The 21,516-nt window shown below is 40.4% G+C and overlaps 1 protein-coding gene across 1 annotated transcript; it reads right to left on the bottom strand.

Annotated features, from left to right (window-relative positions):
* Positions 1-2,233: 2,233 nt before the first annotated feature.
* Positions 2,234-19,809, bottom strand: LOC121608687 (alpha-2-macroglobulin-like). Its single transcript, XM_041939960.1, has 36 exons — positions 19,724-19,809; positions 19,382-19,562; positions 19,069-19,225; positions 18,335-18,387; positions 17,141-17,161; positions 16,091-16,256; positions 15,936-16,020; positions 15,675-15,825; positions 15,009-15,126; positions 14,763-14,872; positions 14,498-14,665; positions 14,018-14,245; positions 12,791-12,854; positions 12,522-12,667; positions 12,057-12,206; positions 11,466-11,609; positions 11,273-11,369; positions 10,968-11,142; positions 10,492-10,717; positions 9,695-9,821; positions 9,376-9,497; positions 9,209-9,260; positions 8,872-8,955; positions 8,225-8,401; positions 7,805-7,880; positions 6,738-6,894; positions 5,367-5,441; positions 4,805-4,967; positions 4,531-4,718; positions 4,150-4,362; positions 3,478-3,602; positions 3,131-3,221; positions 2,969-3,037; positions 2,775-2,880; positions 2,543-2,584; positions 2,234-2,296 (listed from the first exon to the last, which is right to left on the bottom strand). Exons 1-36 carry the CDS (start codon positions 19,807-19,809, stop codon positions 2,292-2,294), a joined length of 4,398 nt encoding a protein of 1,465 aa, XP_041795894.1. The 3' UTR covers positions 2,234-2,291.
* Between the last annotated feature and the right edge of the window lie 1,707 nt (positions 19,810-21,516).

Below are 21,516 nucleotides of genomic sequence, written 5' to 3'. Positions count from 1 at the left end.
CAACATTTAGCCGAGTTCTTAACATTGATACGCGGTTAGACTGTGCGCTGATGCGTCTACAAAGTCCGAAGTAGCAGACGGTAAAATGCTGTTTTCTTATCGTTAAAAAATGTGTTTTTTTTTTTTGTTTTTTTTTTGGCAAGGGCTATTGCTTTTGTTTGTTTAGTTTGAGGTTGCATTGCGGTTATGTTGCGGGGGCGAGGTGCGTTCAGGTGTGGCTCGGAAATCTAACAACTTAGCATATGAGTGCAATGTTGTGACTTTGTTGTCTTTTATTTGTGGGGTTTGTACATATTTGTACATATTTGCTAAGCTAATTATGTCTGTCTGCTGAGAGATTATGGATTTAGTATCGCTTATGTGGATATTTATATTGATTATGATTAGAAATGCATCATTTATTAATTAAATTCTGTAGCATTGAGTGTCAGCTTTGTTTGTGCCAAGTGTGAGATCTTTAAGTGGGCAAATTAATGAGGTGATGCTTGATGTGGTTTGCAATATTTCAAATGGGTGTTTATTTTGTTGTTTGTTTTCATTCATTTGCAATATTATGTGTGTTTCTTTCCTATCTGAAAGGTTTTTCACCAACTACCAAACTAACTGACTGAATACTGGCACTAATGCGAAATGCCACATGGAGCAACCTAAAATTCCAAAAATAAAAGGAAAAAGAAAAAAGAAAAAAGGAAAGCTGCCTGGTCATTGAGTGAAATCCAGTTTACAAACTTCATGTTGACGCACTACTTCTCTTTCAAGTGGGCACCAGTCCAAACGAGAACTTGACAGCAGTTGTGGAGCCCCTACGGTCCTCTGTCTCAAGCTTTGCCTCGGAGACTGAGAGTAAGAGCTGGTCTGCAGATCTGAGGGGTGAGAAGGGCAATAATGTGAGAAAGCCAGTGATTTAAACACAAATCATGCATTTGTGAAATCGGATCTAAACACCACATGTGCACAAGTGCAGTGAGGCAAGAATCTGGGAAATGTGCTCATATCAGATGTGATTCAATGATTACTGTCAGATTTCTTGTCTCACTGGTAAATGCTGGGAAACTAGAATCTGACTTGCACAATCCTTGTGTGCTTTGGGTCCAAACACCATCACTTCAGTTTTGTCACTGTTTAGCATTAGGAAGTTATTGGACTTATGGCTTTAAGACAGGCTGAGTGAGGTAACTGAGGTCTGATGGATTTATGGACAAATAGATTTGTCTTCAGCACAAAGATATTGAAAGAAATACTTACCAAACTGTCAGGGGCAAAGAATGGAGGAGCACCATAAATGGCATTTGCGAGAATGGGCATTTAGAAAAGATAACACCTGAGAATATACCACTTTACAGTACTTTGTTAAGAATTTAGATGGAAGTCTTAAATAATTAAGATTATCAGTGTCAAAATTAGATTTTTTTTCAGCAGGGATTGAACAACAGCTGATAAAGATTGGAGGAAACCTTCCTAAGATACGGACGGGTTAAATATTACTAAATATCTGACGATAAAAAGGCAGAAAGCTTTCTTGCAATCTTTAAAACATCTGACGGAGAGGAGGAGTCATCCTCAGTAAGTCAGGCTGGGATACCAGCTCACTGTGTGGTAGAACAGACAGAGATGGCAAGATTTGGGCTCTAATGCTGTAAACTTTTTCAAAAAAAGGACCCAAAATTTCTCTAATTTCTCAGTGAGACTTCATTGGAATTGAGAGCGACGGAGAGAGTTGGTGGTCCTAAATAGCAATTTAGGGTTGTGAGGTTTTGCAGTAATAAGATGCGAGAAGTATTTTGATCTTTCTTAGCTTGCATTTATGAAATTAAAAAAACACTGAGGTACAATAATGACATTGTAGCACTATAGTTGTTTTATTTGTCCTCAGAGTCATTTTCATTGGTCATCTTTTATTAGCAAAGTCTGAGTTATGTTATCTAAACCTTACTTCATTGAATGATTCCTAAGAAAGCTATAAGAACACTTGTTGCTTTTTTTGAACGTACAGTACGTTTTCACACTAAGCTGAACTGCACAACTTCCACAGACAGAAGAAATATTGGAAAAAAAACTGAGTTAAACACAAGATTGGTTTTCAGTGGGACATTTAGATCACTTTATTTTCCCATCCATGATGCATGACCTTCACTTACAATCAAATAAGTGTAAACTGTTTTTGTATGTTTACAGAAACAGACATGGAAATACACAAGGTACATAAAAAGTCTCTTTCCTTCAAAAAATGCAGGGCTTTTTAAATTACACTGGAATCAGTGATGAGCTGAGAGCTGACCACACATCATTCTTCAAGCTGCAAAAGAGAGAAAAAAAATCACAGTTAGATAATTGCTTGATTTAATTTTAGGTTACAAAATAATTGGCACATTCATGGCAATATATTATTACCCCTTGAATTATTGGTTTATTTCCAAAATGTTCTACATACCCATGAGTGATTTTGACCAATTTATGACAGTTTTTTTTTGTGGTTGGGGTTAAAAAGCTTGACTTTTGTAAGAAATGTTGTGGTGCTTCTGTATGTTATTACAGATTATACCTGAAGCACAAGGGCAGTTGTATTCTGTCTCAGCCTGGTCACCTGAGGGGAAAACAGTAAGACATAGAAAATTAAAATTAAACACATAAAAAATAGCAAAACATTTGAAATTACTATTCTGATAACTGTTCAGGTTGTTGTACAGCTGTACTAGGGAGCAGAGTTGGTCAGTGTGTGGTGTGGTCTCTGTAAATGAGGTTCAGAAAGGACTGTAGTGAAGTGTCTGATTTACTTGGCTGGTAGTAGTCATAGATCTTCACCACAGCCGGCTTCAGGTTCTGCACTGGGAGCTCCTGGATGAGCTCTAAGCTGTGGTTGATGGGTATGTCCTTCATTAACTGTAGGAAGAAAAAAAAAAAAGATGGCACGATCAGTAAAAGACCTCGATTGCATCATCTGTTGTTCCTCACGATAAAGTCCTCTCACCTCTTGCAGGTACACGAGGACATGATCTTCCTTTTGTTCAACACGATCCACCAGCAGGGCACCTTTGAGCTGTGAGCAGACCATAATCAGCTGTGTCGTTCATCAACAACAGATTAAAACTCTTCCCTTTCTGTTCAGGTTAAAGTTACTGTAATAACTCACCAGCCCCAAAGACTGTGGGTCTGGGACAAAGCCAGAGAGCATTTTGATATCAAGGATCACCATGTTTGTACTTCTCTCCTTTCCGCTGTATCTGTAATGCAACCAGAAAAATGAGCACTCAGATTTCACCCTGTTCGTCATAGTTCTACTGGTTGCATGGAGAGACAGATTTCATTATCAGGCTTTGATCGGCAGTTAGATGTGTTTGAGCTGAGTATTAATTACGAAGTTGTGTCCACCTGCCAAAAGTTAATAGGTCCAAGCTGGTAGATGCAGAGGACTGTTTCTTCAGAATTTCAGTGTTCTTCTATCATTGCGGTAACCTGGTCTGTTTGTCGATTACTTACAGAGACTGTAGCTTCAGACTGAGTTTGGGTCTCTGAGATTTGCTGGTGCAGTCGGCTTCTGTATCGACCTTCACACTGAAGGTTGTGACGTCAGTAGGAGTTGGGATGTTGTAGTGGAGAGAAAGCTGGAAAAGAGGGACAAAAGGTTTAATATTCACAAGCTGCAGGACAGGGCTGCCCTCTGTCACTTCTTTTTGCCCTCACAATGGAGTTGCTGACTATTGCTGTGGCATGTATTTGCCATGATAGAGAGCATAATGTTAAATTTTATGCTAATGACATGTTCATACCTCACCTGACTCCTGGACTTGCTCCAAAGGTTGAATTATTTAGATTCACTTTTTAAGCCTCAAAAATATGAACAAATGCCATTTGGAGATATGACAAGCTCACTTTTAGATGAATCCAGAACAGGTTTAGGAATCTGGATCACATGTAGCTATAATGGACTTTGGAAAGCTAATCATACACTTTTCAAAAAAATGGGATCTGCTGCCTGAGATATATGAAAATATATTTCCTTCATTTCTATGTCTCTTTCAATATCTGCCAATCAAACACTTCTAGAGTTTCTGTGCTGCTAACATTAGGGCACAGTGACATTAGCATAGTGTTTGTGGTGGTGCACTGTATGAACAAAGAGAAACAGGAAGAGCTGCAGGGACGACTCACCTGAATTGAAGCACATGCAGTGCCCTTCACCTCCAGGCTGTACTTTCCTGTCACGTCCTTCAGCTCCTCCTCCTGGTAGAGCAGTTTGTTGTCCTGGTTCACATCAAATGTCAGCGGGCCACTGGGAGACTGAACTGTCACAGTGCTGGAGCCCCCTGGACCGTACACCAGCGTGGAGTAGAGAGCCAGAGCCTGAAGAGCCACCACTGTGTCCTGCAGCATACACACAAAGTAACAAATACTTTATGTGCCCAAATATATCCAAACATCTACTTTGGTTTACATAAAGTTTCACGTGTAGGAGGTCACGTCATCAATTTCAGGTCTCTGAGTTTTGTTTTTCAAACAGAAGAGTCCAGCTTTACGCTGTTCGGGCCGTACCTGTGTGGAGGAGAAGCCTCCATAATAGTTCTGCTGCCCTGTGAGCCATCTGACGATGCGTGTGGCGTAGCCCAGGTCTTCAGTGGTAGGAGAGGCGCTGAGTTTGGCCAGCAGCACGTAGGAGCTGATCTCCACTGACAGTGAGGCTGATGTTTGTGTGGCTGTCTGAGACCAGTGGAGGAAACCTCCTACAAACAAACAATCAAGCAGGCAGAAGGTGAACTACATTCACAGTAATGAAGCCAGAATGATTTCCCCCAGGCAGATGACTCACCTTCGTTTATTGCAACGGTGTCTAGTTGCTTCAGAAGGTGAGCACGGGTCTCCATGTCTCCTGCCAGGGTGAAGACATACGCCAGCAGAGCTGTGGTGTAGGTGTTGCTGAGGTCACTGATGGACTCCCTGAGGCAAGACAGGCTCTTATTCACCACTGGATCCTACAACAGATTAAAAGATTGAAGACAGATTAGAATACATGACTTTATCACATCAACTGACTTTATTGATCTAAATGCATCAAGTTGATTCTATTTGATTATTTGTTGAATTTGTTAACACATTTCTGTATTCAGGGAAAGTTGCAATAATGCGAAATAACAGCACAAAGCGAAGACACAGCAGCAACAGAAACAGGCCAGGAATCAAGTATTTACCAGTACCCATAACCTGAATGTATGTGTCATGCATGCCCCAGGCCCAACTTTTATTTGACTTTTCATTTCAGGAAATACAATACATGTATTTTAAAAATATATTTAAATGTATTGGAAAAGTATGCCTTTCTCATTGTCTGTTTAAAAGTTATCAGTTTACAGCACTGGATGGAGTCTACTCACCCTTACGGACACATTCATCTCCAAGAAGGCAGCAGTGATGTAAGCGCTGAGAGTCACTTCATCAGACACACCACCCTATAAAGAGGAAGCATCATGCAGACGTTATTACTGAACCTGCTGGGACCTCACAACGTGGGTGAAGCAAGAGAGGCCCGCGCCCCGCTGCACCCCAACTAGGTATAGGAGGTGTGACGTTTCTAATCAAATGTTTGTACTTTACGTAGCCTAGGAAATAGTCCGTTAGTAGCAGACTGTTGTGTTCACTGAACGTGTTTGGATTCTGAGAAAGATCGCTGTGCAAGCGGCTGTCTCACCTTGCCTGCAGAGGGAAAGTAACATTATGGATTACAAATTTTCTTGAAGAAGGAGGCACTCTCACTCAATTAAATCTACACCCGCTGTTTTCCCACCGCCATACTGCTTTCCCCTCTCTCTTTTACTAACCCACACACGCATACATCCACATGACCTTAACATGCATCCACACACACACACACACACACACACTCCATTTTCCCCACTGTGTCTTTGTGTTTCCCCTTCCTTCTGTCTCTCCCCTGTCTGCCATGTTTGAGTTTGCCACACAGCAGGGCGAGCACCGGTGCCTCACCCAGTATTCGTCGAACCGTCTGTTCATCAGTGTGGTCACAACCAAGCTCTGAAAATGTCTTTAGCACTTCGGTGGATCTGTTTTGCTTGTCTGCTCCCTGCCTTCCTGACTTTTGTGTTTTTGTGCTCAGGTGTCTTACCCCCACCTGTCTCTGTTCATGTCTCCAGTAAGGATTGGACGCTTCTCTGGCTGTTCCTCCTCTGAGATCGCCAAGTTCTGTGATTCGTCTAAATTCATTAAAACTACTGACTCTCTCTGGTCTCCTGTTCTCTGTTTGAGTGTGGCATTTTGGGTCCTTTGAGTCACCAGATCGTAACACCCTCTCGCTCTCTCACACACACACATACAGAGTCACAGATGTCACATGCTTACTTGCTGTTTCTATGCGTGTTATGTAGTTGCTCATGCTTTAGCTGCTTGTTACTGTAGTTGTAGTTGGACAGTGGATGTTTATTGATTTAAGTACTATTGAATGTTAATCTGTTGGATTCACAAGTGACTTTGAGCTCTGTTAACACGCAGATTGCAAATTGTGAGCTCATGCATGCTCTGCAATTATGGTGCATGTGACAAAAAAAGTGAAACCTCTTAAGGCGAGTGGGAATCGTCTCATATTGCAAATCGCTGCTGGCATGTTGCAAATTTTGTGAAACGAATGAAACAGGTGCTGATGGTGCAGTGTAAATTAATATGTCTAAGCTTCTTCAGTTTCTTTATCCTCAGTCATTTTCACACAAACTCTAAACAGACTTTCAGCTTACCTTCATTCTGTTGTTGAAGAGTTTTCCTAACTGTTCAAAACAGCCATTTTCTCGTTGCTTATGCTCCAGCCAAGACTTAGACTGTCGAATCTTTGCTGGGTCGATGAAGATGAAAGACTGTGCTTTGGCAAAAGACCTCAGCACAAAAGCAGTCAGCCTGGGGATATCACAACAAAGTTAGACATTAAATGACAAGATAAGACAAGGAAGGATCCGTGTAATGGTCATTAGTCATGCTAATTCATGCATTAATTGGAAATACTTACATGCATATATTCAAATAGCACATTGGTGGTGTTACTGTGAGTTATATAGGATTTAATGAGAAGTGAAATCAAATTTTCCATAACATGGTCATTTTTGCAGAAGTGTGCACCAAATTAGAGGACTGCATTGGGATTGGGATCCAGGTGGTTTACACTTGCTGCAGGCGGGAGCAGAAGGTCAAGAAATAAACTGCTGCATTTTCACTGGATGGAAACTGTAGAAATGAGTTCCTTTATGTGTGAGTCAGTGATCACACTGTCTTGCAAGAGCCAACGGTTAAGAATAAACACCATGTGAACAGGCCGGACATTAAGCTGGACTGAACCTGAGCACATTTACTTGCCATGAATGCACATGCAAGGTATGGTGGGTGGCTCGTGGAGACCAAACAGGACAATCGTCGAGCCACGTAAACTACAAAAATCACATCAGTGTTTTATGTTTAAATGCAGAGGAGGAGAACGTAATTTCACTGCGTTATTATCAACAGGTTTGCATGAGAGCACTGCATCAGGACTGGGATCGCGCAGGACTCAACACAAATCTTGTGGGAATTGTTGGTTTAAACTTAACTGCAGGCAAACTGGGAATACACACATTGCTGGATCGGGCGGTAATTGTCATAAATCCAGCAGGTGTAGGCAGGAACGGCATTAGGAAAGTGCAGTCACATCATCTACTCTTTGCTTTAAGTATAAGGGGGTTTTTTTCTTGAGCTAAACTGTTTGTCATGGTCTGACATGTGCAGACCATGTTCAAATACCCAATCGTTGTAGATGATCAATCAGTAGTGTTCTCACCAAGTGTTCCCCGATCCTGATCCAAATGTGCTGTATGCACCGCTGCTATGTTTGTAGTTCAGCTGTCTCTGGTAGCCTGCATGACAAAAGAAACACGCTTATTAGGGTACTGACCTTACACACATTGTCAGATTATTTTAGGTAATATTTTTTAAATTTGGGAATTATTTTTGTCTTCATTGGACAGTTGACAGGAGAGAGATGACAGGAAATGAGGGGAGAAAGGGGAATCACATGAAACAAAGTTCACGTTGGTGGACTAGGGGTTATTGCTGGGACGCTGTCAAGTGATTACACACAACCAATCTTCCGCTTATATTTGTGCAACAAGTACCAGGTTGCTACAGATGGTACATCGGGCATATCTGAAGGTCTTAAATGTTTCTGTTTAGCTGTAATATAAAACCAACGGAGACTCACCACTGGTCAGGAAGTTAGAAGCCTTTTCCTTGATGGCTGGGGTCAGCTGCTGTGTGTTTTTCAGGTATTGGAGGATGTAAATGTTGGGGGCCAGAAGTGCCATGTTCTGCTCACCACATCCATACGGCATCCTCAGCAGCCCATCCAGGTTCTTCAGGGCTCGGCCCAGGATGTCGCCTGCACAAAAACACTGACTCACTAAGACTCAACATGTGACTAACCTGACCTTTAATTTCTAAATGGACTCTTGAATGTTGTTCTGTGGTTACACCACCCAAATAACATGAACTTAAACAAGTTGGATGTAGAAATTTGAAGCTTGCATTGCACATACATTGAGAATAGACTACTTCAGTAAAGTAAAAGAGTAATCATAGAGTCTGGATTTTACATTAAGGGCAAATGATAATTTTGAGTTACATGTGAGGTTTTTTTATTATTCTAAGCATTTTATACATTTTTAAGATATGTCTGGATCTTTGAATGTGTGAGGGTGCAACCGTTTGTATAATGGTGTAATATGCAAAACATGATATCTCCAGCAGGACACAGATGTTAATTTTAATGATTGATGACCTTAATAATGAGGGTTCAAATGAGGCATGCCCATGAAGCAACAATCAATTCTAAATAACTTCTTCGTTTACCCAAGACTGATAGTGAAGCACGGGCAGATCCATCAATCATGTTCTCAGGCAGTTGTATGCTTGTTTCCTCTGTCAAAGCCTCCCCTGTGTACAGAGACAGCAAATACATTATTAAGAGAAACCTGACCATGACCAGTTCATTAGGTTGATAAAATGTAATAAAATGCATTCAAGTAGTGACATGCAAAACTGTAATAAAGTAATTGCTATCTGAATGTAGTGGATTATCTCTATTACATTTTTGACATGTAATCTACTGGACTCCTCCATGCTTATAGCATTTGGCTCCCCTTTTCTGAAATGTTTGATGGGTCATCCCCGATGTAACCATACTAACCTTTAGGGCAGAGCAGCCAGTTGTAGGTCTTTGCCATCTCAGTTCCCTCAGCCTGAGAAGGAAGGAAATCATTTGACTTCCAGAGTTTCCACTTTGGATTAACTGCAGTGCAGTACTGGTTTATGGATAAACCTTTTCTTTATAATCTTATTTTTAAAAGTACCAACCTTTACTATGAGAGATCGTGTGACCACATCAATGCGACCTCTGTCTGGCACGCTCACAATCTCATTGTCACATGATGTGTGTGATGCCACAGCCTCAGCAGTCACAGTCACATTCACAACCCCTAAAAAAAAGATCATCAAACACAATTTTATCATATCCTGTTAATCAAAAAGTGTCAAAACACTCGGTCTCTGAGGTGGAGCTCACTGATATCACAGAGATGAGCAAGGGCTGTGCTGGGCAAACATGGGCAGCAAATCCTCCACCTCAGCACCTTTTAACATTTCACACCAGTGTGGACGAAAGCTTGACTCTCACCTAAGACTGAGGGGGCCATGGTCCACCTGAGGGTCTTGCGCTCATTGCCACACAAACAGGATGTGTACTGGTCCCCAGAGAGGGGGTTGAGGGTATAATCTAAGGAGGCAGTTGGAGTCACAGTGACCTGTTCAACAGAGACAAAAAAACAGATTTTGCAACTGGGAATTTATGGCAGAGGCAAACAAATGTTCAAACTGCAGCACAATCCAGAATCATCTATGTGTTTTTGTTCTTAAAAGCTGACATCAAATGGATAAAGTTGACCAGCCTGCCAAAGTTTGCTTGGTCCACTAAATTACAGCTTTCAGCAATGCTTTGAAAAGCATAATTGAATCCTATTGGTCCCACCTTGAAAAGCAAGTGGATAAAGTTCCAGATTTAATTGATCTGGGTCCGAAATATATAAGAGGGGATCATCAGCATATAACAACAATTGATGAGTGAATCTGATCGACATGTTGAAATCGAAACAAGGGCTTCCTGCAGACGACCACTGAAATATTGGTTAGTCGTAAATTATAAAACTCCTTAGTTTTCACCACAGGATGAATATTAAAAACACTGGTCATCAATTAATTTTTCATCTAGTGCCGTTATCAGGTCAGACATTCAGTTTGTTCAATAATTTGGTTTATGACCAAAACACCTGCAAAACTAATGACATTCTTACACTAAACTAAGATGGTGAACATGGTTAGCATTACACCTGCTAAACATCAGTGTGTTGGTGTTGTCATTCTGAACATGTTAGCATGCTGGCATTAGCATGTAGGTCATGAAAAAGCCTTCATTACCATGATGCACTTAGACAGGTAGTTGAAGGTGGTTGCCTTCAGTTCAAAGTGCTCCCCACGGATGATGGAGTAGGGAAGGCTGAGCTCAAGGAAGAAAGGCTGGAAGACGTTGATCTCTTTGCGAGGAGCCAAGCCAAAACCCAGAGGGGACAAACAGAAAGCCTCTGTCTCCCATGTGGTAATGGTGTCTGGGACAGTGAGGGACACATCCTTCGTTCCAGACCCTCTGAATCAGCAGATACACACACCAAAAAAATTCAGTGAGCTCGAACAACATACTTGGAAACGCAGTTTAGTCAAAGGAAAACAATGTGAGAAGAACAACAATGTGAGGACTGATTGCAGAAATAGTACTACATTATAGTTACTGTGGCCTCAAATATATTATGACAATTGGGTTAAAAAAAATAGGTCAGTAAATCACTTTGAGGCCATTTATGTGTGCAGGGACAAAACCCTTCATGCCGAAAGCTCACCCAACATCCACCAGGTCCCATATCCAGGTCTCAGGGAAGAAAGTTCGCACTGTTTCTATAGGCAAAGTATCATCATCAGGGGCTCCGCCAAGGAGACCAGGTCTGCCTGACGCTACCCGTGCACTTTCTCGGGTTATTTGAGGAATACTCGCATAACCCCTGCTGTAACTAACATCTGAAAAGAAACCAGAAAAGATTCCAAAAGTGTAGGGCAGCAATGACACAGTGAGTTGTTTAAATGCTGCTAAATATTTGGTATGTGTCACTTAATAGAGCAAAAAAAGAAAAGAAAGGAAAAATGTTACCATAGGCAATGTGGGCTTGGTGGTATGCTCTTCCTTTGTACATGAGACATGAAGGCACTCTGATAAACAGGTTTGTTGCCATCTTCAGCCCTAAATTCTAGATAATCCAGCAACATACAGGCATCACTGATAATTAAATGTGTAGGCACAAAATATATGAATACATTTATTATATTATTATTTGGTGCAGTACCTGGAAAATTGTATAAGCATCATCCCTGTCATGGATGGGGTATGGCATAACGTATCTTCTAGGTCTCACATGCAAGCACTCTGCAGGATCTTGAATTTCATATGGAATATAGAACAATTTTCTGACAGGCAACAAGCCAAATATCTGCAAAGAGACGTATGGTTTAAAGATGATGTTTGTTGTTCTATGAAGATTTGACAATAGGGAGCTCTTGGGATTTAAGACCTACTTTAATCTTGAAATGTGGATGTAGAGTTTATCTGTCAAACGTACCCTTATCTATAAGGTATACTCTGATAGAGGGATACACCATGCATCTGTGATCATAACTTCTTTTGTAAAGAGTTTTCAAACCAGTGTGCTTTACAACTGGGTGAAAATAACAAAATCAACACTGAACTGTACTGAAAAGCTACACCACTCACTGATAACAATGTGCTGCTGGCAAAGGGAGAAAAGGACAGATAAACCATGACACGAGTAAATAGCAGAATAAAACCATAACCTCTGTGCGACTGATGCTGTTAACAGATAATGCAGAGGCCACATAAATGATGTATGCATCTACTTGTGGTTGATTCTAGCATCTACCTTGTCTGCATCCAGGGTCTTCCCTGGCTCCTTGATGAGGACACTCTGGTCAACAGCGCTCACACCACACAGAGAGTCTGGGTGGGCCTTCACCTGCAGGGTGGCTTCCTCTCCTGGGACTGCTGAGGGCGAAGAAAACTCCAGCGACACCTACAGAACACAGACGAGTGAGACCATTATATTGGTGGTCTGAGGTGCCTAGCAGGGGATTGTCATGAGGGACATGCTTTACCGACAACATGAATTAAATAGTATTAGTAAGTATAACCAGCGAGGACAAACACGGATTATACCACCATACCTGTATAATATCAGATTAAAGTAATTACTTTGACAGCTATCTCTGACCATATCATTTATAAAGGGCTACATATAGGCCTTCTGCAGCTAATACACACTTTGATTCTACACCTACATCTGACAGGCACAGTCAATGCCACAAGTCTTCCTCTCTCTCACACTGACCTTGTGCTCAAAGCATTTCTCAGTGGAGAAGTCAGCACTGTGGGCGATCACGCTCTCACTCGGGAGGATGGCGTAAGCCACAACCTGGACTTCTGGTGCCATCTCTGGAGACACTTTGAAGTCGAAGGACACCTCGCCCTCAGTCACTGAAACAACAAACCAGCTGTTACAAAAAGCAATCATCCAAGTGCCTCCATAGATCAATACATATGCCGTTCAAAAATCATTCAGCCATGCTAACTATAAGGGTTAGCTTAAGATGTGCCCACCTGATTTATCTTGCACTTTAATTTGTTTAAGTCCTTGCATGACAATGGCTCCTTTGGATAAGACCTGGAGAATTTCAGAGAAAATGACACAAAGCATGAGTAATCTAACAGTCAAACCTAATTCCCTCTAACAACAGATTCCAACGCTGTCTGCTGTTCTGGTGTGTGGTTATTTGGCATTTTATTAAGGACTTAGTGGAATATGGTTGCTTGGTTAAAATACAGATGCTTTAAGAACAGATGTTGGGCCTGTCTCACAAAGCAAGATTTAGTTACTCTGGCTCTCTTCCAGGCATGTGCCAAACCAAACATCCTGAATAACTGGTTACAGTCTAGCAGTGTGAACTCTGGGTCCACCAGTACACTTTTGGTGTTTTGGTGGCTCCAGAAGCAGCTGTGTGAAGTCACTTGTACCCTCCTCTTTATCTCAGCTAGAGGTTCCAGGCAAACGAAAACGAGGAGACTGTAACGTTCATCAAATTAGTACATGAAATAAACATAAATGCCGTCTTTGTTTTCCCCATGGTTTTCCATTGGAAAACTCTTTTCATTAAGCTATATCGCTGCACGATCTCCATCCAAGTGGATGGAGAAACACGTTCACACATTTTCTTTCGCTGATTTTCTGGAAATTTGGTTTCAACTGACTACTTGACTACTGACCGCCACGACTCAGTGTACTTCCTATTTGTCTGACATATCCTTGAGTGTATAAAAACCTTTTTCATTCACAAAGTAGCCTCATAAAATTAAATTGTACATTTTATTTATTATTGACACTGCCTAAAGCTGCTAAAGTGCTCTGAGTACACTGCCTGCACTATAAACAATTAACCAGGGTTAACCAGCATGTTAGATGTGAATTGATCCAAGAATATTGATGAATGTGCAAACTACTTTAACACTACTAAACAGTTGTTGCTTGCTTTGTGGCAGCCTCGTAAATAATGTCACCTAATTCTTTCTCAAAATCGAGTGAGACCAGTGTTTGGTCATTGTTTCATATATTACTTTTACTTCACATAGTCCATAAAAAGTGTTAACATGTAGCACAAAAACACAAAATCTCCAGTTTTTGGTTCTCTTGTCTCACCTGGTAAATTGATCAATGGCATAAGTGTGTTCCTTTAAAACATATGTCAATAACCTGATGTCATTTTAAAAACATCTTCGTGTCTCTGGAAGGGAACTGGTGACAAGCAGAGAAATAGTTCACCCACCACTCACCAGATATATCACACCCACAGAGCCCTGGGCCTCTCCAACCACTGTGTATTGAACGGAGATGCTTTCTTCTCTGTCACAGACAAGTGGTGTATCCTTCTTCTTCACCTCTAGGAAGCTGACGGTTTTAGTATCCGGAGAGGAAAGTTGGGCCAAAGAAAACGTGTGATCTCCAACCTCATAGTATGCAGTTCTGTGATCAGTGTACTGGCGTGTTGGCGTGTTGCTGACCTAGATTACAGAAAATAAACAGTAAGTGAAGTGGTTGAGATAGAAGGAAGCATTGGAAAGTGAAGAGACAAAGCAAATGTGTAGGTGTAGACATCATCAACAGTTCCAATATGGCCACTAGCTACTATGGTGTTACCTTGGCAGCATATTGAGAAACCATTTAAGGTTCCAGGCGGCCTTATCACCATCATTAAAGCGTTGTGTAATGTGACTGACAGACAGATTGTAGTCTTAATGCTACTTCTTACTTACATGGAGGTGGATGTTCCCTTGAAAATTAGCTGTGCTAAGTGAGAAAGCGGCGACACCATCGCTGTCTGTTGTGAGATTCTCTAGCCGACGTGATGCCCACCTTTCTCCCTCAAACAAGTACAACGGCATGTCCGGAATGGGGGTGTTATTGTAATAAACTGCTTTAACCTGTTGGAAGCGCAAAGTTGTATCACTGAGAAGGCACATGGCTTCATTTGCACTGAGCAGGCAATCAGAGGGAAGAGCTGAGAACACGTGCACTTACCTTTCCCTCCACATCTGATCCTTGGTCGTAAATCTTGGGTGTGTCAATAAAGGACAGCTTTCCAACAACATAAGAAATCCTTATTCTCTTCACTTCTGGATGTGAAATACCTGTACAAGACACCTCCATGTTACAACTATGTGATGGCCATTGTCATTGCTTAAATTCACATCTTTAGAATTGTCTGAATATACTAAATCTCATTAATGAAAATGTAAATGCAATGTGAAATATTTTAAGACTTGCCTGTCCCTTCCTCTTCCACTGCGGCCCTCAGATCCAATACATCTTGCAAGACCTTTTTGTCAATTTTTGTGAAAGTGGACATCATGAAGATAAAAGTGGCACAGCCTTTCTTGTCCGTCTATAAAGTACAATCAAATAAGATAACATGAAATAAAAGAAAATTCAAACACTGAGACGAGGTAAATTTTTAGAAAAAGTGAAAGGAAGCATGTGTCAAACTTCCATACCTGTATTATTCACTAATTAATTAACTTTAAAAATGTCATTCAAACTTTAAACAGCTCACTTTTAAATTTCTCACATTCATTCAGCTTTTTCATACCTTCCTTGGTTTTTCAGCTTTCACAGTTCACGAGCCAAAGTTATGGAAACACATTCGAACGCATGCATCATGTTCATTTCACTGAGTTAATCTACACTTAGTGGTGAGTTCAATGCATGGCAGACATTTATAAAACGTGTAGCTTATTTTTAATTTGAAACCTATGAAACATTCCCCCAACTTCATTAAATACACATTTCAAAAAATTCAGAAATTGACTCCATTATTTCATTGTCATTTATGGATTACAGTATATGCAGATTCTGCATAAGCACATGTAAGGTCCACCTCTATATTCACATCGTTTCAGCAGAAAGATGAGACTGTCACTATGGCAACAGTACCTGCTTTGTCTCCTTGTGGCATGGAGCAGTTATCTCAGGGATTCCCTCAGGATGATCAAGGGTGATTAAATTGACACCATGGAAATAGCGCTTAAGAGGTCGGCACACCTCAACGTTAACACTGCCCGGCACAGGCTGACCATATGTATACCTTATTAGATGGACATAGAAAATTGTGTTGTTGAAAAGGAGCCATTCACTCACCAAACTGGATCTATTTGAAATCATTTGAAAGCGAAATGAGTGAAAGGCTTTACTTACTTTGCACATACTTCAGCTTCAATTTCCTTCTGTCCAATACTCGCTTCTTCAGCTAATTTTACTTTTACCTCAAATTTAGGCAAAACTGTGGACAAAACATGATTGTTAGCATCCTCCCCCAAGTGCAAATGGATTGAAACGGAAAGTGAGCTTACCATATTTCTCCACTTTGAACATGTGATTTATTTTCCTTCCCTGAATCGTCACAATAATTTTGTAGGTTCCTTCACGGGCCTCAGAGTTCAAGGAGTACGAAAGCTGCAATATTTTCCCGTTGGATGTTTTGTTCAGCCACTGTCCAATCCTGTTGCTTTGTGCATCCTTTAAGTAAAATAAAGGGAAACTAATGTGTGAAAGAACATTTTTTGACAACGCATTGTTTAAAAACTCTCAAGCAGATCCTGACCAATTAACATATGGCTAATATTAGTGCCCAGTTACAGATATATTTCAGTGTATCTTGCAGATATATGAACAGAAATGACTGCTAAAAAAGCATATATATTTTATCCTTTTGAAAACAAGTTTAATGCAGTTTGACAAAAAATCTTAAAAATTGCGCTCACTTACTAGCTTTTATATCACAGTTTGCATATCACAGTCTTTGAGTGGACTTTTTGCAGTGCAAGAAAAAACAAACAAAAAAAGCTCATCTGTGATGAAGATCCAACAACATATTATTTTTTTGTCAAACTACATTAATCTAATATTAACTGTATTATTAAGAAGGATACTGGACAGATATGAAAGAAAAATGCAGCCATTGTGCATGTAAAACATGATTTTTGAGTTAACATTTTTTATTTACAAGGTCAAATATGATTTTTTTTTGTTAACATTTAATGTGTTTTTTTTTTAATGCATGTATAAGTTTACTGTCATCATTTATAAATGTTATGCTCAAGGTGCTAAGTGGGAAATGGCCTGAAGCACCTCAGCCACATTTTAGGGGTCACTGCCAAATTGACAATTTTTGTTTATGTAACAAAAAGTGCTAATTTTGGAACTGTGTGATATTGATAGGCTGCAGGGGCAGAAGACATGAAGGCCTGTTTGCCCATTTCAGTGCAAACCTTGGGGATGGACACTGAGAGGGTATCATGAAGCCGTCAGTAGGTTACACAAAAACACTGACTTCATATAAAGCTTAGAGGCTAACATGCTGAATTTATATAAGAAAAACGTGCGTGTGGATATCGTCTTACCTCAAATTCGATCATATTGTACTGCAAAGAAGAAAGAGAGAGATTGTTAAGGGACAAGCTGGTTTATATTGTTGTCATCACATGGTGTCTTAATCAGTCCGTCTGAAATCAATGACACCATTGTGATGAGCAGTCCAGGCTCTGATATCTTATAATCAGGGGTATGTGTAATTTTATGGTGTGAAGATCAGTTTATTTTTTAGTATGATGGTTATCGCTTCATAACGAGAAACAGGAGTTATGGTTCGATCGATTTATTGCATCATTAGCAAACATGTTTAAATGCAGCACAGGCAAGTTTACCTATCGGGGCCCAGATTGTAGTACTGACCCAGAGCGTCACCAGGAGGTGACTGATTAGAGACATAACCCTGGTTAAAGAGCACACACATCAGTAACCCATATAAGCCAGTTCATTGCATAACTGTCTCCACTAGCTGGTGTGTATATTCTGGCCCACAAGGTGCAAGGTTCATTTATTTATCATTCCACAGCAGGGGGTTATATAATGAAATGTGAAAGCTGCAGTCCCTAAATGATACTCACAAAACAAAAGGGATAGAATTAGATGAATAAATAACAAGTCATAAAAATAAACTATATTTATGGTGAAGTACAGAGGACTGTGGCACAAATCAAAACCTGCACCATTATTAAGCACAGTCACTAATGCTGTGCTTTATAAATTAATTAGGGATGCCCTGATCAAGTTTATGCCCCTGATCTCAACCTGACTCCTTTAATAATTTCTGCCAATATCGAGTATGACATTAAACTTATATGGAACTAAATATTGATCAATATATATCTGACACGTGGAAATAACAGACGTAGCTGCTACATATTACACCATATTTCTCACATGCTACTTGATCCAAATACTGGATCAAATAGCATGGTTCAAAAGTGTAATGTGACGCCTGAAACATACATGAAGAGATTGTTGTTGTTGTTGGGATGACAGAAACGCCCTGTTTGTACAGTGATGTAACACAGTGGATCTTTGGCTGAACAGGAACCAGCTGTACACAGCACATACAGTAACCCAACAGCAGCCAAGTTTTATTTTGGACTGCCATCACTCATGAAATTAACAACAACGCTCATGTGTTAGATCTATGACAATATGCCCAGATCAGTCAATATACCCATCTTTTGGATCAGCTCGAGACACAAGATAGTCCAAACACTCACCAGCTCACTGGCAGGTCTAAACTTGGTGTCAAGTGTGATGACTCTGAAATGCACTGGAAGAAAAGCAAAGAGATTACCTGAACATTTTACAGATCATCTACAGCAGTGTTAAACAGCCCACTTGAAATGACATCATTACAACCAAATACTTGAGCTAGATAAAGGCAGAATAATAGATAATGCACTATTGGCCTTTCCATTAACCCCTGCGTTTTCCGGCTTGTATTCTTTACCATTAGTACAGTTCTCAATCACACGCGATGTGACCCACTTCTTTCAACTACACTAAGTGCCATTCATTGTTAGTCTTCTTCCAGTCATTCAAGTTTATTGTCACAGGGCATCTGAAGCCAATTCCAGCATGCAGGCATCCCTCCAAGTGAAGGATAGAAACCCTAAACGGAAACCTCAACAAAGCTGAGATGGCATAGTTACTGATCAGCACCTTCCAATGTGGTCACAGCACTGGATTTCTGTAAAGTGGTTGATGGTTCAGAACACCGGTTTTAGAGGAAGGTAGCTCACACAGTCACTGTTTGTGGTGTTTAATGAGTTCTGTAACTGAGTCATATAATTAATACAGTGTATTCAGAATGTGGGGGCTTTTACTTTATCTCTTAAATCAGGCAAATAGCAGGTCTTTCATGTACTAACGTTCGCAATATTTTGTAAAGGAAACCCATCTACACATGGTACCATAATGTGTACAGCATCAAAGATCAGTTCAAGGTTACCTGTTTGTCCAGGGAGGTAGATTGGTTTATCTGTTTGGATGAATGTCATGGGTTCAAAGGCTCTGGTCATGACTTTCCTGACTTCTTTTGAGTAAAATGTGTTTCCTTGTACCTCCACCTCCAACTTATGCACCACTTCATTCATCACTAAAGGAACCTGTGACAGAAAAATATTTCACGGACACCAAGAGCGCCATTAACTCTTCCCGAAAAAACTCAAGAGCTTCATAATACGTTTTCACATAAAAGCCCAGATATATGCTGTATTACAAACACATCATTGTGACTCTTTGTTATTTGTGTGTGAGCTGACCTTAAACTGAACGCAGGTATGAAACTCTTCACTGGACGTCTTCTGGAAGAGGGTTGTATTCGTCTCTGGGGACCGCAAAGTGACAGTCATGACCACAGTCTCATTGGGCTGCAGAAGACTCGCACAGAATTTGGTCTCAGCTCCAGCTTCAAGAACTGCAGGAACGGCTACCATGTACTGCCTACAACCACAGAACCATAAACACATAGATACCTCACTGGATCCCACACCAGAACCCAGATTATGCAGCAAAAAAAGCAATATCTAATTTTCTGTAAATTCACTGAAAACCCCACACGCATATACTATCATCATTCTGTTAGACAGTACAAGTAAACTTACGGCCCCGCAACTGCTGGAACCACACCCATCCAGCTTAGGAAGACACATAGTGTCCATATCCACGTCTGAATCCCAGGATGACCCATGACTGACTGAAATGAGGCCCAGAGTCAGCATCTGTTAAATAGCCCTGATACAGAAATCCACCCCCGCTTCACACACAATATGCAACCCCTCTATTTGATTTGCAGGTGAGTCAATCATTTATAGATTTCGAGTTATTTAATGTACTGTGTAAAGCTGACTGCAATTATAAGAGCTTTTTTTTGACAGTTTAATCGCCCAAGGTTCAAAGTTAAAAAAGTTTAGTTTTACCTCTAAAAATGAAATTACATATTTTCCCTAAAAAAACAGGCGCACAGTGAAAGGAGCTGTAACATTTCCATGATACTGTCTAAAAAAGGAAGATTATTCACTTTATATATATGAAAGTATTCTCTCTGCATTTAATTACACTGTGAAGGTATTCCTATTATTATACTATATATTTCATTCCTGGATATTACACACTTTTAAGCATTTTGTCCTCTACATGCCTTCCATGATGACAATGGCAGGACACTAGGGTAGTCAACTCTTTCCCTAAATCAGTTGAACACATCAGGGTAACAGCAAGGGATTCTGTAACAGTGCCCTTTACCCAGCAGGGCATGTTTGATCTGATCATGCAAACAGCTCTTGCCTGATGGCTAGGGCCAAAGTAGACTTTTTTCTGGTTGGTAAACATTTGTGAACTGATAAAGCCTTCAAATATTGGGTTGCAACACAGTAAGAAATGCGCTTACAGTGTAAAATTGTCCAGTGACAAACATGGACAGATGTAACTTCTAACTATTTGGATTTAAGCATTGCATGCAACCACTTCCTATATGTCATTTTTATGCAAATAATTTACCTGTACTGTAAAGGTAAGGGGGGGAAGAACAACTAGGAAGAACAAGAACAATAAAGGTGCAAATAAGAACAAAAGGAGCAATAAATTACAAATGTGAAAAACCACAAAAAGAATTTCAAAAATGTAAAATAAATAAATAAATAAATAAATAAGAAAATATGGTATCCTATGTACAGTAAGTTTGATATAGAAAGTGTCTAGAAAGTGTCTTTTGCCCAGCAGTAGTGGATTTGGATGTTTGTAATCAGAGAGGAACAGAGGTTATTGCACATAACGATTCGAGACCAATCCTCTGCCTCCCCCTCCAGGCAGTGGAGGGGGGAGGTAGGTCGAGAGAGAAGTGGTGAAAGACCCACTGATTGATGTTTCATCCGTGGTGCAAGAAACCAGAGACTGTTCCAAAGAAAGAAAACAAAAAGGAGGAACAGACGGACTGACGCACCAACAGCAGTCACAAACTCAGCTGCAACCAGACCAACCTATACGTCATGAACCTGAGAACACCAACACTGACCCGCACTCCACTGGAGTGAAACCAGCAATTGCACACAATGAGGCTATGCAAAATGAGAGGGATCAAAAGGAGGGAGAATATTCTAAATTGTATTATGAAGCATGTAGAACCATGCCTGAGTTTGCACTACAGATTTCAGGGCAAGCCGCCATGTTTTGTTTGACTCAGGGACCACAAACTTAGCAATCATAGAAAAAAAATCTGAAACAAAAATGAGCAGCAGGTATATGAGAACAATGGGTGCTTGAAAAAATACAGCAATTGCTTTGTCCTTATGACACAAGTTTTAAGTTTTTTGTTTTTTTATTGTCGCCATTCTGCCCCATTAATTTGATCAGTAGAGATCTGATTAATCTAATTTTGGCATAGATTTGACCTCCTCAG

The sequence above is a fragment of the Chelmon rostratus genome, chromosome 7, assembly GCF_017976325.1.
Source record: "Chelmon rostratus isolate fCheRos1 chromosome 7, fCheRos1.pri, whole genome shotgun sequence".
NCBI classification, from domain to species: Eukaryota; Metazoa; Chordata; class Actinopteri; order Chaetodontiformes; family Chaetodontidae; genus Chelmon; species Chelmon rostratus.
This window is presented reverse-complemented; position numbering and strand designations above follow the sequence as displayed.